The sequence below is a fragment of the Palaemon carinicauda genome, chromosome 9 (assembly GCF_036898095.1).
Source record: "Palaemon carinicauda isolate YSFRI2023 chromosome 9, ASM3689809v2, whole genome shotgun sequence".
Taxonomy (NCBI): Eukaryota; Metazoa; Arthropoda; class Malacostraca; order Decapoda; family Palaemonidae; genus Palaemon; species Palaemon carinicauda.
In genome coordinates this window covers 148,472,997-148,491,794 of record NC_090733.1, presented here as the reverse complement: position 1 = coordinate 148,491,794, position 18,798 = coordinate 148,472,997, and the positions used below count along the sequence as shown (strand labels likewise).

Here is an 18,798-nt window from a genome sequence, read left to right as displayed (position 1 = left end):
GAATGCATACAGGTTGAGATGGGACCAATCCAGCAGAAAGGCATCCACGCGAACTGCTGCTGGGTCTGGAATCGGAGAACAATACAAGAGGAGCTTCTTGGTCATCGAGGTAGCGAATAGAACTATGGTTGGTTGACCCCACAGGGCCCAAAGTCTGCTGCAAACATTCTTGTGAAGGGTCCACTCTGTGGGGAAGACCTGACCCTTACGGCTGAGGCGATCTGCCATGACATTCATATCGCCCTGAATGAGCCTCGTTACCAGCGTGAGCTTTCGATCTTTGACCAAATGAGGAGGTCCCTTGCGATCTTGAACAACTTCCTCGAATGAGTCCCTCTCTGCTTGAAGATGTAAGCCAAGGCTGTGGTGTAGTCGGAGTTCACCTCCACCACCTTGTTAAGCTGGAGGGACTTGAAGTTTATCAAGGCCAGATGAACTGCCAACAACTCCTTGCAATAGATGTGAAGTGTCCTTTGCTCCTGATTCCATGTTCCCGAGCATTCCTGTCCGTCCAGTGTCGCACCCCAGCCCGTGTCCGATGCGTCCGAGAAGAGACGGTGGTCGGGGGTCTGAACAGCCAAAGGTAGACCTTCCTTGAGAAGAATGCTGTTCTTCCACCACGTTAGAGTAGACCTCATCTCTTCGGAAACAGGAACTGAGCCCGTCTCTAGCGTCATGTCCTTTATCCAGTGAGCAGCTAGATGATACTGAAGGGGGCGGAGGTGGAGTCTCCCTAACTCGATGAACAGGGCCAGCGATGAAAGTGTCCCTGTTAGACTCATCCCCTGCCTGACTAAGCATCGGTTCCTTCTCAGCATGCTCTGGATGCATTCTAGGGCTTGGAAGATCCTTGGGGCCGACGGACAAGTCCGAAAAGCTCGACTCTGAAGATCCATACCCAAGGAAACAATGGTCTGGGATGGAACTAGCTGAGACTCCTCAAAATTGACCAGGAGGCCCAGTTCCTTGGTCAGAACCATAGTCCATTTGAAAATCTCCAGACAGCGACGACTTGTGGGAGCTCTTAAAAGCCAGTCGTCTGACGGAGCCGGACACAAGATCATGATACTGCTGCACAGTCTGTAAACTGTCAATCATGGGCAAGCGAGGAAGTACAGTGACAACCCGAATCTGTCTAGACTATCTGGGTCGTACAGACAACTCCTTAACGGGTTGCTGAGGTAGCCACACTGCGTCACAACAAGTCCCTTCTGTTGGTTGTTGAACGTCTTCCCCGTGACACATTGACTCCGAAAACAAAAAATCCTCTAACAAGGACTAAGCTTGGACTGCATGTCATGCAACACAGCTCAAGGTCTATGGGAGCAGGTGTGGTAACAGACGGGATAGCGGCTGAAGTGGAACCATTACCTTCCCTGTAAGCATGTTATGCTTAAATAAAAGTCCATAAGAGGTTATGCAGCTAAAGGCTCCTCCAAATGACAGAGTCCTCAAGGGAATATCAGAAGGAGGGAGAAAAGAACTTTCTCATCTACAGGGACCTTATCCTAGAAAAGCTAAGTTCTCTGAGTGAGGGTTCACTGGTGCAAAAGCAGCAGACTAGAAGGCAACGTTATGAAACTGCTTGACAGTCTAGTGAGTTGGCAACAACCCAAGATATGTTGAGAAGCATGCGGTAAGGTATGCAGAGTATGATGAATGCAGAGTATGCTGTATGCAGAGCATGCTGTATGAAGAGCATGTTGTATGCAGAGCATGCTGAATGCAGAGCATGCTGTATGCAGAGCATGTTGTATGCAGAGCATGCTGAATGCAGAGCATGCTGAATGCTGAGCATGTAGTAAGCAGAGCCTGCTGTAAGCAGAGCCTGCTGTAAGGAAAGCAGAGCGTGTGCATGGCGTTTAACATTCTCAGAAATTCCATGACCAGTGCTAGAGTGCTTTATGCATGCTTGCATGGGGTTTAAAAAACAACATAATGTTTACCTTACATTCATAACTCATGATTCATATTTTTGCCATGGTTTGAAAATGGAGGTAAGGTATGCTGAACAGCAGAGTCAGAACGAGCTGGAACAACAACAGTGGAAGGTGCAGAAAGTTCCTGTTCCTGTGGTATGAGTGGAGCGTGAAGAGACCGAGGTTGCGCAGAACAAGGTAAAGTTCCCGCAAGCAGAGGTGTCTGAGGCGCAGGATCAGGGTGCACGGGTTGAGCTCGGTGCAGCAGCTGAGGAGACTGACTCACAGGTGGAAGAGGTTGTACCTCCACCGAGAGTTGCACCACCGGTGGAGCAGCCAGGGGAGGAGGAGGAAGAGTGGAGTAATCCTCCTGATCCCAAACCAAAGGTTGCCTTAAAGAAGGCTGAGGCTGAACAACACTGGGAACAGCGAACACAGAAAGAGGTTCAACATCGTACGCCTGGCAGATGGTGCTGCGACTGGGTGCAGCGAGTGCAGGCGGGTTGAGCACAGGCTGAACGGGTGCAGGTGGAGGTGCAACACTCTCAGCCCGACACTCACGCAACAGGTCCGAAAGCTGTGCTTGCATGGACTGTAGTAGAGTCCACAACATCGTACGCCTGGCAGATGGTGCTGCGACTGGGTGCAGCGAGTGCAGGCGGGTTGAGCACAGGCTGAAAGGGTGCAGGTGGAGGTGCAACACTCTCAGCCCGACACTCACGCAACAGGTCCGAAAGCTGTGCTTGCATGGACTGTAGTAGAGTCCACAACATCGTACGCCTGGCAGATGGTGCTGCGACTGGGTGCAGCGAGTGCAGGCGGGTGCAGCACAGGCTGAACGGGTGCAGCCGGTTGGTGCACCACCGGTGCAGGCGGGTGCAGCACAGGCTGAACGGGTGCAGGCGGTTGGTGCACCACCGGTGCAGGAGGAGGAGGAGGTGCAACACTCTCAGCACGACACTCACGCATCAGGTCCGAAAGCTGTGCTTGCATGGACTGTAGTAGAGTCCACAACATCGTACGCCTGGCAGGTAGTACTGCGATCAGGTGGAGCGAGCATAGGCGGGGGGAGTGTAGGCGCACTCTCAGCCCGACAAACTGATGACTGAGGAGAGTCAGAGCTAACCCAATGACTGCATCCGGGTTGTTGAACTTTACTTCGTACGTCTGGCATAGGTCTGGACTTACGTTTAAGAGGTCTTGAGACCTGAGACCAGCGTTACTCTGCCTATATTTTCTCCTCTAAATCTCTTCTGCAGACGAGCAAAATAAGGGCTCAATCGTCTGCGGGTGGGAGTGACGGTCTCGGTAAGACACGCCCACAACCACCGAGGATACTTCTGTGCGCCGATCAAGGCCTGCCGAACCCTTTAATCCTTCGACATTGCTTCTCCCCTGGGCTTGGGAGCTTGCAAGAGGTCCCGGACTGGGAGGACGACTGGCGCGCACAAAAGTACCCTCACGCATAACACTGACATACTTTGCGCTAATCACTTATCACTTTGATTTCTGTTTGCACTTATTTCACTGAACTCGAAACTTTAAGTGGTTTGTACCTGAAACACGCAATTCTATCCTTCTCAAAAGTTAGTAATTGCGAAAACAGAATTACAATGTAACAGAAAAATCTAATGAAAGAAAATTCAGTGGCTGGAAAGAGACTAAACACTAGATCACTCTAGAAACGTTTAGTTTCTTCCCCTAAAGAGACTAGGGATAAGAGCAAAACGATAACGACGTTACTCGTACGCCTGGCAGGCTTGAGGGAAACGTTTATCCTCTTTCTCCCTCCGTCTCTATCTCTCTCTCTCTCTCTCTCTTGACTTAGAACCTGAGAGAAGAGCCCAATCATAAATATCGTTAAAACATATTATTGTTAAAGGAAAAAACTGAAATATTTCCCAAAAAGAAAAGTTCCTTATTAGGATCAAAACCATTAAGTTAAGAAAGAATGAACAAAACGCTAGACACGGTTACTCTTACTGCAATGTGAAACCGTGAACATTCTTTCTCTATCGTAACGATAGAGTGCAAGTTGAAACGTTCTGAACGTCAACAACTGCCGAGACAAACAAAACGTTAGTTCAACTTTGAAAAAGTACGAGACTATCAAAGAAATTCTTTCAAAGACCTTAAAATAGCATAATATGTTAACAGGTAAAACCGAAATGACGGGCTCAATGTTAATTAACTTCGGTACCAAGAAAAGACCGCCTACTATTAGGAAGGTCGAATATAAACAAATATAAAAATTAATTTTAATAAGTTTATAATAAAAGGAAGTTAATCGAAGAGGCCTATAAGAGGCGGAGAGATATAAAATAAATCTATAACTTTTGTTAAGCAAAATTAAGAAAAAGAGTCTATACTCTCTTAGACACCAACACTTCCGTCTAAGGGAAGGGTCGGCCATTGAAAGGTGAACGAGAGTTCATACTCTCTTCGTCACCAAAATTAATCAAATTAATTCCAAAAGCTAACTAAGCTAAAATAGAAGTTTCCAGTAAAGCGACAGCCGAAATCAAAGAGAAATACTTCACCAAAGTCGTGAAAATACTCCAAGAACATAAGCGTATCCCAGAACGTCTTGTCAGAAGCACGACAGAGGAATAATTGAGGAGGTGTCAACAAGAAGTACTTGAGTACCTGGCCACAGGTGGCGCTGGTAAGTACACCCCCTTCTAGTATTGTGATAGCTGGCGTATCCCTCCATAGAATTCTGTCGGGCAACAGAGTTGACAGCTACATGATTATCGGGTAAGTTTAATATTGAAAAAATTAAATTATATGTACATCATATACACAGTTTTACCGAATAAACTTGGATTGGGTTACCGATTATATACTTGAAAGTTTTATAACAATTAAAAGTCTAACACTTTACATAAGCTATTTACATAAAAAACAACCAGCCAATGCTAAAATGAGCTAACAGTTCTAATTATGAACAAGAAACACTGAAAAGTCACATGGACTCACACCTCTCAAATAACTATACATAACAGAAAGGCTTCTTAAGAGGAAATAACTCAATTAGTAGCATAATTAATAACAATGCATTACTGCACACATATTTATGTCTTTAGGGATTTAATGATTTGCTTGTTCTATGGAACTGGATCTGATCAGGATGCATCAAAAATTCTTTTATAAGTATACAGTATACTGTATTATATTGACTTCTCTAAGATTACATGAATCAAATGGTTCTGAGCACAGAAGGTTGACAATAAAATAATATAATGTAATAGCTAAGATATGACTGATTTTACTGAAGTGTAAGGTTTATCAACAAATTGTGATTAAAAGGTAATTAGCCCTAAGTTTCAGCTAGCTATTTCAACTAGCAAAATATTTTATACAGTAATGTATAATACATTATCAAAAGAAATTAGAAAACCTTTGTAGAACAGAACCCTATAAAATCTTTAACCATAATACTGTATATGAAATATTAAAATTTTAAGTAGCTTAACATGATTATTTAAAGTTAAAGAACTTATAGCAGTTTCAACATAGTATATTTCAAAGTACTGTACTAGAAGGTTTTATTCTTATGATTTATTACGCTTAGAAAACATTAAAAAATTGATTGCAAAAAATAAACAATAACCCTTTCTCTTTTCTATGCACAGTATAAATATTGTTGTAGTGTAATAGTTGACAGTCATAATTAAAGGGACACAAAGTACAATATAAAACCGCATATGTCCCATCAGAGAAAAATCCTCTTATCACAAGATATGGATTCAAATCTTCACCATGTTTTGATACTTATCTTTGGTACATAGCTGAACTTAGCAAAGAATTCATGCAATTCTATCATAATACCTAGCTTTTGAGTATTCCTGCTAACAGACAGAAGAAAAATCTCAATATACGAAAAAGGCCTCCAAAACATTCTAATGAACAGTTCCTTTATAAATAAACATTAACTAGCAATACTGGTATGGTCATCTATTTCTAATAATTTTAGATGCTTTCACAAGATGGAAAAACTGAAAATATAATTAGCATCACCATACACTTAACCAGATCATGGAGGTTATACCATAGCTCCTTATTATTATTTTTCAAATCGTGGGCTGAGGTACTAGTTTTAAAATCAATGCTGTATATGGTTCCTAGGCATTCAAAATAATCTTTCCTTAGAAGATGGAAATCAAAAACAATAAAATCTACATAATTTGGATTAAGTAACAAATAAGAATGAGAAGGCAATAATAGCCCAAGCCGGCTTAAACAAAGTTTCTCGCAAACATTTGAAGTCTGTTAATTCCATCCTGATTCTCTGCCCCTGAAGAATCTTGATATAGAAGATATTTGTTATCTAGCTGTATTTTGGCAATTTTATTCAAGATACCTTTAAGAACACAATATAAGTATCGCACCTTTAATTGTGGAAAAAATACTTTCCGTGTATGAATAACAATAGAATAACTTTTAAAAGACCATTAAGGAGATATCAATCTGACATAATGTTCTTTGTATCCAGTAAACTAATAAATATTGACTTGCAAGGAATCCATATCTAAAAGTATTTTGTGACTTCGTCAGCTTGAGTAGCTACCACCAATAATCCTAATTTTTACTATCTCTTAATTAACAAGACCTTTTCACAAACAATTAAATTTGAATTATCACATCTTAAGTCACTAATCAAGGTTCAAAAGATATCGTTGAAACACTGCAAGAATCTGGGGTGAAATCCTTGAACTGAGAGAATACAGCAATCTGGAAAAGAAAGAAAGAGAAATTTAAAATGAACTTAAGGCATATTATGATATAAAGTCTTCAATGGAATCATCTTAAATGTATAACAGTAAATACAGGACTACTAAAATCATAATAAAACAAAATACTGTGTCATGCATTGACATGGAAAATATTTATAAGCAGACTGCAGACTGAAATTGACTCCTTAAGAGGTCAAACTATAGTTCCTTATTACTGGATGGCAACAGAATTTGACTGCTTTTATAATAAATTTGAAATATTAATCTCAAAGAATGACAACGAAAGTACAAAAGAAAACAGAACCGAGTATCTTTTGTATCACAGGATCTCTCCTTACTCTTAAATTCATATAAAGACCACTTCTTACATTTTTACTTAAGTGGTGGGTGTCTTTTCTTAAGTCTTGGCCGTAACAAGATGATATGTAACCATGAAGATATTTCTCCTTTATAAAAATTATGGGAGAAAGTGCACAAGAACTCACATCAAACTCCATAAATAGGGGGTCTGGTTTAAAAATGTTAATGGTATTGATAACAAAAGGGTTCAGATACAATAGTAGAGAACTCTTTAGTCAAAGTTATTTCAAGAACTCTTGGTATAATACACCCAACTCATGTCTTAGACTTTTGGTTAACTTTGTCTTTTTTCAGGAAATTATTTTGGGAATGGTAACAAAATGTGGATAGCAGTAAAGAACGTGAAAATCCAAGTCTGGAAATCATGTGGTTTAAACTAAACATGGTGAGAAGAAGAAAATTCTTGCGTTACTGCCTTTATCTTTCAAAACACCTCTTTTTGTTACAGATAGAAAAAGAATTATGTCAGGAATAATGGACGGGAAGACCTAAAGAGTCATTCAGAAAGTAACAGGTAAGAATGGAAGGAAGGGGAAAAGCAATGAAAATAAAATGATCAAATTTATTACTAAAGCTGTAAAGATACCAGGAGTTGCAGAAACGGTGTTACTGGCTGATGTAACAGCCAGCACTAACCAACTAGCAAGGACTCTCCAGGTTTCACACCATGCTCTATTACAGTACTTTCCCCTTTGTCAGAACTCCAATTAGCAAATGTATTAAACGTACAGCACTTCTGATTTCAGCAGATGGCATATTCAGAACAATGTTCATAATTGTTGCTGAAATATAACAGATTTTAAAGGTAATTTGTATTTATCTTAATTATAAAAACATAAATCCTTTACTCTGGTTTGTATTTGTGTAGAAAAAAACATTTGTTTCATGTCAGCCAATATGTGTGAAAAAATGTTAAGAGGTGAAAACCAGTCAAAAAATGTTATTTTCATTAGTAAAATAAATTTTTGAATATACTTACCCGATAATCATGTAGCTGTCAACTCCGTTGCCCGACAGAATTCTACGGAAGGGATACGCCAGCGATCGCTATACAAGAGGGGGGTGTACTCACAAGCGCCACCTGTGGCCAGGTACTGCAGTACTTCTTGTTGACACCACTTCAATTTTTCCTCGGTCCACTGGTTCTATGGGGAGGAAGGGTGGGTCAATTGAATCATGATTATCGGGTAAGTATATTCAAAAATTTATTTTACTAATGAAAATAACATTTTTCAATATTAAACTTACCCGATAATCATGTAGCTGATTCACACCCAGGGAGGTGGGTGAAAACCAGTGTAAATGTATATCAAGAAGCTAAGTATCCCGTATTTCATATTATCAGTTCTTCAAAATAACAATGAAATTACAAGTACCTGGTAAGGAAGTCGACTTGAGCCATTACTCTGCCTTAAATAAGTTCGTCTTCCTTACTGAGCGCAGCGTTCCTCTTAGGAGGCTGAACAACTCTAAGGTGCTGAAGTATCAAGGGCTGCAACCCATATTATTATTATTATTATTAAATGCTAAGCTACAACCCTAGTTGGAAAAGCAGGATGCTATAAGCCCAGGGGCCCCAACAGGGAAAATAGCCCAGTGAGGAAAGGAAATAAGGAAATAAGGAGATAAGGAAAAATAGAACATTTTAGGAATAGTAACAATATTAAAATAAATATTTCCTATTTAAAATATAAAAACTTTAACAGAACAAGAGGAAGAGAAACTAGATAGAAAAGTGTGCCCAAGTGTACCCTCAAGCAAGAGAACTCTAACCCAAGGCAGTGTAAGACCATGGTACAGAGGCTATGGCACTACCCAAGACTAGAGAACAATGGTTTGATTTTGGAGTGTCCTTCTAGAAGAGCTGCTTACCATAGCTAAAGAGTCTCTTCTACCCTTACCAAGAGGAAAGTAGCCACTGAACAATTACAGTGCAGGAGTTAACCCCTTGGGTGAAGAAGAATTGTCTAGTAATCACAGTGTTGTCAGGTGTATGAGGCCAGAGGAGAATCTGTAAAGGATAGGCCAGACTATTCGGTGTCTGTGTAGGCAAAGGGAAAGAACCGTAACCAGAGAGAAGGGTCCTATGTAGAACTGTCTGGCCAGTCAAAGGACCCCATAACTCTCTAGCGGTAGTATCTCATCACAACCTTTAACCTCGGCGCTTCTCAAGAAAGAATTGACCACCCGCCAAATCAACAAGGATGTGGAAGGCTTCTTAGCCGACCGTACAACCCATAAAAAGTATTCAAGAGAAAGGTTAAAAGGTTATGGGATTATGGGAATGTAGTGGCTGAGCCCTCGCCTACTACTGCATTCGTTGCTACGAATGGTCCCAGGGTGTAGCAGTACTCGTAAAGAGACTGGACATCTTTGAGATAGAATGATGCGAACACTGACTTGCTTCTCCAATAGGTTGCATCCATAACACTCTGCAGAGAATGGCTCTGTTTGAAGGCCACTGAAGTAGCCACAGCTCTCACTTCATGTGTCCTTACCTTCAGCAAAGCAAGGTCTTCTTCCTTCAGATGAGAATGTGCTTCTCTAATCAGAAGCCTGAATAGTAAGAAACTGAGTTCTTAGAACTTGGAAAAGAAGGTTTCTTGATAGCACACCATAAGGCTTCTGATTGTCCTCATAAAGGTTAAGACCTTTTTAGATAGTACCTAAGAGCTCTAACTGGGCAAAGTACTCTCTCCAGTTCATTCCCCACCAAGTTGGACAGGCTTGGGATCTCGAACGACTTAGGCCAAGGACGTGAAGGAAGCTCGTTTAGCAAAAACCGAGCTGCAAGGAACATGTAGCCGTTTCAGATGTGAAAACAATGATCCTGCTGAAGGTGTGGATCTCACTTACTCTTTTAGCTGTTGTCAAGCACACGAGGAAAAGAGTTTTTAATGTGAGGTCCTAAAAAGAGGCTGATTGGAGAGGTTCAAATCTTGATGACATAAGGAACCTTAGGACCACGTCTAGATTCCAGCCTGGAGTGGACAACCGACGTTCCTTTGAGGTCTCAAAAGACCTAGGGAGGTCCTGTAGATCTTTGTTGGTGGAAAGATCCAAGCCTCTGTGGTGTAAAACCGCTGCCAACATACTTCTGTAACCCTTGATCGTAGGAGCTGAAAGGGATCTTACTTTCCTTAGATATAACAGGAAGTCAGCAATCTGGGTTACAGTGGTACTGGTTGAGGAAACTGCATTGGTCTTGTACCAGCTACGGAAGACTTCCCCTTGAGACTGATAGATTCTGAGAGTGGATGTTCTCCTTGCTTTGGCAATCGTTCTGGCTGCCTCCTTCGAAAAGCCCCTAGCTCTTGAGAGTCTTTCGAAAGTCTGAAGGCAGTCAGACGAAGAGCGTGGAGGTTTGGGTGTACCTTCTTTACGTGAGGTAGACGTAGAAGGTTCACTCCTAGAGGAAGAGTCCTGGGAATGTCGACCAGCCATTGCAGTACCTCTAAGAACCATTCTCTCGCGGGCCAGAGCGGAGCCAACCAACGTCAGCCGTGTCCCTTTGCGAGAGGAGAACTTCTGAAGTACCCTGTTGACAATCTTGAACGGCGGGAATGCATACAGGTCGAGATGGAACCAATCCAGCAGAAAAGCATCCACGTGAACTGCTGCTGGGTCTGGAATCGGAGAACAATACAACAGGAGTCTCTAGGTTATCGAGGTAGCGAACAGATCTATGGTTGGCTGACCCCACAGGGCCCAAAGTCTGCTGCAAACATTCTTGTGAAGGGTCCACTCTGTGGGGATGACCTGACCCTTCCGGCTGAGGTGATCTGCCATGACATTCATACCGCCCTGAATGAACCTCGTTACCAGCGTGAGCTTTCGATCTTTAGACCAGATGAGGAGGTCCCTTGCGATCTAGAACAACTTCACGAAAGAGTCCCTCCCTGCTTGAAGATGTAAGCCAGGGCTGTGGTGTTGTCAGAGTCCACCTCCACCACTTTGTTAAGCTGGAGGGACTTGAAGTTTATCAAGGCCAGAAGAACCGCCAACAACTCCTTGCAATTGATGTGAAGTGTCCTTTGTTCCTGATTCCATGTTCCCGAGCATTCCTGTCCGTCCAAAGTCGCACCCCAGCCCGTGTCTGATGCGTCCGAGAGGAGAAGGCGGTCGGGTTTCTGAACAGCCAAAGATAGACTTCCTTGAGAAGAAAGCTGTTCTTACACCACGCGAGAGAAGACCTCCTCTCTTCGGAAACAGGAACTGAGACCGTCTCTAGCGTCATGTCCTTTATCCAGTGAGCAGCTAGATGATACTGAAGGGGGGGAGGTGGAGTCTCCCTAACACAATGAACAGGGCCAGCGATGAAAGTGTCCCTGTTAGACTCATCCACTACCTGACTGAGCATCGGTTCCTTCTCAGCATGCTCTGGATGCATTCTAGGGCTTGGAAGATCCTTGGGGCCGACGGAAAAGCCCGAAAAGCTCGACTCTGAAGATCCATACCCAGGGAGACAATGGTCTGGGATGGGACGAGCTGAGACTCCTCAAAATTGACCAGGAGGCCCAGTTCCTTGGTCAGATCCATAGTCCATCTGAGAATCTCCAGACAGCGACGACTTGTGGGAGCTCTTAAAAGCCAGTCGTCTGACGGAGCCGGACACAAGATCATGGTACTGCTGCACAGTCTGTGAACTGTCAACCATGGGGAAGCGAGGAAGTACAGTGACAACCCGAAGCTGTCTAGACTGTCTGGGTCGTACAGACAACTCCTTATCGGGTTGCTGAGGTTGCCGCACTGCGTCACAACAAGTCACTTCTGCTGGTTGTTGAACGTCTTCCCAGTGACACACTGACTCCGTAAACAAAAAAAAAATCCTCTAACAAGGACTAAGCTTGGACTGCATGTCTTGCAACACAGCTCAAGGTCTATGGGAGCAGGTGTGGTAACAGACGGGGTTAGCGACTGAAGTGGAACCATTACCTTCCCTGGGAGCATGTTATGCTTAAATAAAAGTCCATAGGAGGCTACGCAGCTAAAGGCTCCACTCCAAATGACAGAGTCCTCAAGGGAATATCAGAAGGAGGGAGAAAAGCACTTTCTCATCTACAGGGACCATATCCGAGAAAAGCTAAGTTCTCTCAGTGAGGGTTTCACTGGTGCAAAAGCAGCAGACTAGAAGGCAACGTTATGAAACTGCTTGACAGTCTAGTGAGTTGGCAACAACCAAAGATGTGTGACTGAGAAGCATGCGGTAAGGTATGCAGAGCATGTTGTATGCAGAGCATGCTGTATGCAGAGCATGCTGTATGCAGAGCATGCCGTATGCAGAGCATGCTGTATGTAGAGCATGCTGTAAGGTAAGCAGAGCGTGTTGCATGGCGTGTAACATTTCTCAGAAATTCCATGACCAGTGCTAGAGTGAGTAATATCGCATTACCGTCCATTGAAAGTGCACGTGCCGAGGGAATTGATTTAGACTGTTTTGTTGATGAATTTGATAGCCGGCATGATAATCGTAGAATTAAGCTACACTAAATGTACTATAATCTACTTCACCTCAGGAAAGGGAAACTCGCCCTGTTGGCAACACTGCATTACTTCATGCATGCTTGCATGGGGCTTAATATCAACATAAAATTACCTTACATTCATAACTCATGATTCATTTTTGTTTAGAAGATATTTTTGCCATATTTTGCAATTTGTTAAAAATATATTGCAAGGAATACATATATATTTTTATATAAGTAATACAAATAACCTCCATTATCATAATGTTTGTGTAGGCATACATGTATATGATTACAAATGCAAGTTATGAAAGTAATGAGGTGTTATTATTGTCATTTGTTATTCCCAAGTTGAATGGGAAGAAGCTCAAGTTGAGGAAAAAGTGGCAGATGCATGCGTTGAGGTGGCTGACTCATAGCATGAGGTTGCTGCCTCAAGAGTTGCGCTTGCTGTAAGGGTTGCGGATGCGCAGTAGCAGGTTCCTGAGGAACGAGTTAAGGTTCCTGAGGTGTGAGCTGCGAGAGTTGAGGTAGCGGCTGCGCAGAACGCAGTTCTTGTCTCGCGAGTTGAGGTTCCTGAGGTGCTAGCCTAAGGAGTTGAGACTCTTGCCTTGAGGAGGGTTGAGGTGGCTGCAGCGAGTGCTGAGGTGGCTGCCTCATTGATGGAAGAGGTTGTCGTACCTCAAGAGATTGTTGCCTCGCTGGTGGAACCGCAAGCGGAAGCGGAGGAAGTAAGGCATAAGACTCCTGCTCCCATTGCTGAGGTTGCCTTAAGGAAGGTTAAGGTTGCTGCACAACGCTGGTAACTGGCAACTCAGAACGCGGTAAGGTAGCCTGAGGAACCTCAACTTCGTACGCCTGGCAGACTGGACTGCGGTGAGGCGGAGCTCTCGCAGGAGGAGGCGGAGGTTGCTGCACACCGCTGGTAACTGGCAACTCAGAACGCGGTAAGGTAGCCTGAGGAACCTCAACTTCGTACGCCTGGCAGACTGGACTGCGGAGAGGCGGAGCGTTCGCAGGAGGAGGTGTAACCTTCTCAGCCTGAAACTCACGCATTAAGACCGCAAGCTGCGACTGCATGGACTGCAGCAAAGTCGTCTTGGGATCAACAGACGATAAGGTCTGTTGAGGCAAAGCTTTAATAGAAGATGAGGTCTGTTGAGGCATCGCCTTACCTCTCTTAGGAGGTGTGCAGTCACCTGATGACTGAGGAGAGTCAGAGCTAACCCAATGACTGCATCTGGGTTGTTGAACTCTAACTTCGTACGTCTGGCATAGGTCTGGACTTTACGTTTAAGAGGTCTTGAGACCTGAGACCAGCGTTTTCTCCCCGAAATTTCTTCTGCAGACGAGCAAAAAAAAAAAAGGGCTCAATCGTCTGCGGGTGGGAGTGACGGTCTCTGTAAGACACGCCCGCAACCACCGAGGATACTTCTGTGCGCCGATCAAGGCCTGCCGAACCCTTTTGCCCTTCGACATTGCTTCTCCCCTGGGCTTGGGAGCTTGCAAGAGGTCCCGGACTGGGAGGACGACTGGCACGCACAGAAGTACCCTCACGCACAACACTGACACACTTTGCGCTAATCACTTATCACTTTTGATTTTCTGTTTGCACTTATTTCACTGAACTCGAAACTTTAAGTGGTTTGTACCTGAAACACGCAATTCTATCCTTTCTCAAAAGTTAGTAATTGCGAAAACAGAATTACAATGTAACAGAAAAATCTAATGAAAGATAAATAATTCAGTGGCTGGAAAGAGACTAAACACTAGATCAAATAAACTACGTTTAAAATCTCTCACCGCATAAAGCTTGAGAACAAGAAAAAACTCTAGAAACGTTTACCTTCTTCCCCTAAAGAGACTAGGGAGAAGAGCAAAAACGATAACAACGTTACTCGCTTGAACGAAACGTTTATCCTCCTCTTTCTCCCTCCGTCTCTATCTCTCTCTCTCTCTCTCTCTCTCTCTTGACTTAGAACCTGAGAGAAGAGCCCAATCATATATATCGTTAAAACATATTATTGTTAAAGGAAAAAACTGAAATATTTCCCAAAATGAAAAGTTCCTTTATTAGAATTAAAACCATTAAGTTAAGAAAGAATGAACAAAACGCTAGACACGGTTACTCTTACTGCAACGTGACACCGTGAAAATTCTCTCTCTATCGTAACGATAGAGCGCAAGTTGAACGTTCTGAACGTCAACAACTGCAGAGACAAAACAAAACGTTAGTTCAACTTTGAAAACAGTACGAGACTATCAAAGAAATTCTTTCAAAAACATTAAAATAGCATAATATGTTAACAGGTAAAACCGAAATGACGGGCTCAATGTTAATTAACTTCGGTACCAAGAAAAGACCGCCTACTATTAGGAAAGGTCGAATATAAACAAATATAAAAATTAATTTTAATAAGTTTATAATAAAAGGAAGTTAATCGAAGAGGCCTATAAAAGGCGGAGAGATATAAAATAAATCTATAACTTTTGTTAAGCAAAATTAAGAAAAAGAGTCTATACTCTCTTAGACACCAACACTTCCGTCTAAGGGAAGGGTCGGCCATTTAAAGGTGAAAGAGAGTTCATACTCTCTTCGTCACCATAATTAATCAAATTAATTCCAAAAGTTAGCTAAGCTAATAATAAAACTTCCTGAATAGCGAAAGCTGAAATCTTAGAGCAATACTTCACCAAAAACCGTGAACAAGACTCCAAAATTATAAGCGTATCCATGAACGTCTTGCCGGAAGCACGACAGAGGAAAAATTGAAGTGGTGTCAACAAGAAGTACTGCAGTACCTGGCCACAGGTGGCGCTTGTGAGTACACCCCCCTCTTGTATAGCGATCGCTGGCGTATCCCTTCCGTAGAATTCTGTCGGGCAACGGAGTTGACAGCTACATGATTATCGGGTAAGTTTAATATTGAAAATTAACATTTAAAATATGTCAAGCATACCACATGAATTAGGTAAAAACTTAGGAATGAAAAAAAATAAAAGGGGGACCATCGAAAGGATACTTTATGTTCTCTTAATATATTTTCAAGAATCAAAATAAAAAAAATATGAATCATACCCACTTGTCATCGCAACTGTGCAAATATAAATTGAAAAACAGATCATATGCCAACACATAAACCAATAATGGGAAGTTTTAGTAATACAGTAATTAGATAAATAAAGCCTATAACTATTGTGTCTTCTCTCCTAGAGATCTGATTAATGGCCAATTAGGCAAAAGGAATGGAAAGTAGTTTCCCCATTTTGTTCATAACTCCAATGCTAATTCTTATGAAACTCAACAAGTTTAAAAATAATGTATTTTAAAAGAAATCTGTATTTTTCTTAGCAATACAAACATGAGTTCTTTAACTTCAGTAGAGTTTTAGCATCTGTTGAATTTGTTAACGAAGTAGATAACGACACATGGTGCATGTGGATAAATAGCCCTCAAAATGGCCTGCCAAAAACTTTAGTTTTTACCTTTGGTACAGAACTGAGAGGAGGGATTGTTGAAGCGGGATTTTCAATCTCAAAAGACTCCGTTTTGTATAGCTAGGAAAAATATAAATATGTTACTTGTTCCTACGAATATACAAACCTTTCGTTGTTTAAAACAAGGAGATTTGCTAATTGGTGGGTCACAAATCCCCCTAGAACCAAACTGGTTACTTTTTTTCTTCCTTGGAAATGTCAGTCTACCTGGTCCTCTACGATGCAAAGGAGATGACTCCAGTTACCTCCTATCTGTCCATCTTAGGGATGAGTAGGATGACCTGTACCAAGTAAGATAGGTACGTAATCAAATGAGGAATCCATTTCCAAGTCCTGAATGTAATACCTGCCTTATGATGATCAATGGGTTAGTGTATATTCTACCATCCTACCCCTCATCAAGGGAGGCTAGGGGAGACATTTCATTAGATTTCTAAAGAATGCAGCTCAAAAGTGGAGCTTACTGGCATCAAGTCAAATCCAGTGAGTATGGATACAACCGATTCATCCATAAGAGAAGGAAAGAAATGATGAAGGGTATGACCGCCAGTCCTCCTTTTCATTCCAGACTTACATTTACACATTACCATAATCAAGATGCTTCCTGTACCGTGTGGAAACTGGGATAGCTATACAACTACTTGAGCAGCCACCACAGTACCAAAAACTAAGTGTTAAGGGACTTGTAGTAGGTAAAAGACTGTGACGGTCATTTAGTATCTCCAAATTCCAGCCTTCAACACTTAGCTGACTGCAAGATTCCTCTTAAAGGCTATGGTAGGAACTATAACGCTGACTTCGTGAGCTCTAGTTCTGGCTAGTATCTTGATCCTCTCAGCAGTTCAAGCATATGTCCAACGGATCACCTCACGAATCCAGAAAGAGACTGATTTTCTATACCTATTTCTTGGTTCTGCCAAAGCTAAAAAATAGGCGTTGACACTCATATGAGGTGTCGAGTCCTCTTCAGATGGCACCATAGAGCTCTTACGGAACACAGAAGCATCACTCGATTGCCACCAAACGCTTCATATAGATAGGGGATGGAGAAGGTCTTGAACCTGGGTTTTTGGTCATAAACTTAAAAAGAGGTCCCACCCTCCATGCCTCAGAGTGGGTGATTAAATAAGAGAATGCAATTCGCCCTATTTTCTTTACCGATGCTTATGCTAGCAAAAATACAACCTTGGGAGTCAGCTCTCTGTCTGATGACCTCAAAGGTTCAAGCTGGGTAGACATGATAGTCTTGAGAACCAGGGTCATTTCCCACTCTGGGGTCCTGAAGTCCTGGGGTGGGCAAGACTGTTTGAAGCTCCTAATGAACAAAGACAACTCCCATAAGGAGGAGAGGTCTACTCCCTCCAGTCAAAAGATTGTATTCAAGACTGAGTGGAGCCTTTGACAGCCCCAATTGAGAGGTGCCTCTCTCCCCGAAGGAAGAAGAAGAAGAAATCTGAGATCTTTGCTAGAGATGCTCCGACCAGAGAAGTATCCCTCCTATGATACCAATTGCAGCAGATGACCCACTTTCCCTGGTAAACAGCTGCAGAGGATCTTTGTAGGTATAGAGACATCTCCTGTGCAGTCCCTCATGAAAAGCCTTTCTTTTGTATTCCATAGGGGACCTTGGACCTAGACTAGAAATGCTAACAGATTGGGATACCACTCGGCATGTGACCATCTAGGAGCCATCAGTGTTATCCTGAGGCTTGGTGTAATCAACATTTGTTTAATCAGTCGATGGATCAGGTTGAATGGAGGAAAGGTGTAGGCATCCAGATGATTCCATGGGTGTTAGAAAGCATCTTCAAACATTGGCCACGGGTCTGAATAGGGGAAACAATACATGCGGCGTTTCCTGTTTAGCCATGTGGCGAACAGGTTGATAGCCGGTGATCCGCATTGCAAGAATCCTCTCTGCTAAGCATGGATGCAGGGACCACTCTGAACCTAAAACCTACTCATGGCAACCAAGTGTGTCTGCTATTACATTCCTCTTGGCAGGAATGTATCTACCAAACAACTCTAATGTGCAAAACGCCGCCCAGATATGCCTCTGTTTTGTCAGCTTGCAAAGGGGGTGCAATACTGTGTTTCTTAGCTTGTTGATGTAGGCTGTTAAGGTTGTGGTGTTGTTCTTCGACGCTAAAGAGCACCTTCTCAAATGTTCCTGGAATGCTTGCTGGGTTAAAAACACTCCTTGCATTTCTAGGATGTTGATATGCAGACGCTTCTCTTCTTGTAACCACACTCATGATGCAAACAGGTCACCCAGGTGTGTGCCCCACCACTCCTTTGATGCATTGGAGAACAGGTGTCTGTACAGAGGTGAAGATATCCAGTGGGACTACCCTGGTGAGGTTTTCATTATTCAGACACCAGGAAAGACTGTCACAAGCATTCTGCCACACTGGAACAGGAAGAATAGGGGGATTTCTCTAGGCTAACCAGTGACCCTTCAGAGACCTCTGATGGAATCTCCATTGGTGGGGCCTATGAGGAAAGAGCTTCTCCAGCGAAAAAAAGGTGGCCGAGAAAACTGCCAGTGCCTAGCTGGGAGTACTGTCTTGGACAGGAATGGTCATGCTACCACCTTAAGCTTGCTGATGTGATCGTCTAAAGTAAATACTTTCACTACTGTTGTGTTTATCAACATATTCAAGTATTTCAACTTTTGCTTGGGTATGAGATTCGAGTTATTCCCTCTTATCACAATCCCCAGATTGTGACAAAATGTGAGAAGTTAATCTCAATCCTGTAGCAACTCCCTCACAGAAGGGGCCAGGATTAGCCAATCGTTAAGATACATCAGCAGACATA

General features: G+C 42.7%; 1 protein-coding gene across 1 annotated transcript in view; it reads right to left on the bottom strand.

Annotated features, from left to right (window-relative positions):
* Positions 1-5,922: 5,922 nt before the first annotated feature.
* Positions 5,923-18,798, bottom strand: part of LOC137647256 (protein rogdi-like) — a 75,777-nt gene continuing 62,901 nt past the window's right edge. The window contains exon 7 of the mRNA XM_068380650.1: positions 5,923-6,653. Coding sequence (XP_068236751.1) covers positions 6,579-6,653 — 75 coding nt within the window. The 3' untranslated portion in view covers positions 5,923-6,578. The remainder of the gene's footprint in view (positions 6,654-18,798) is intronic.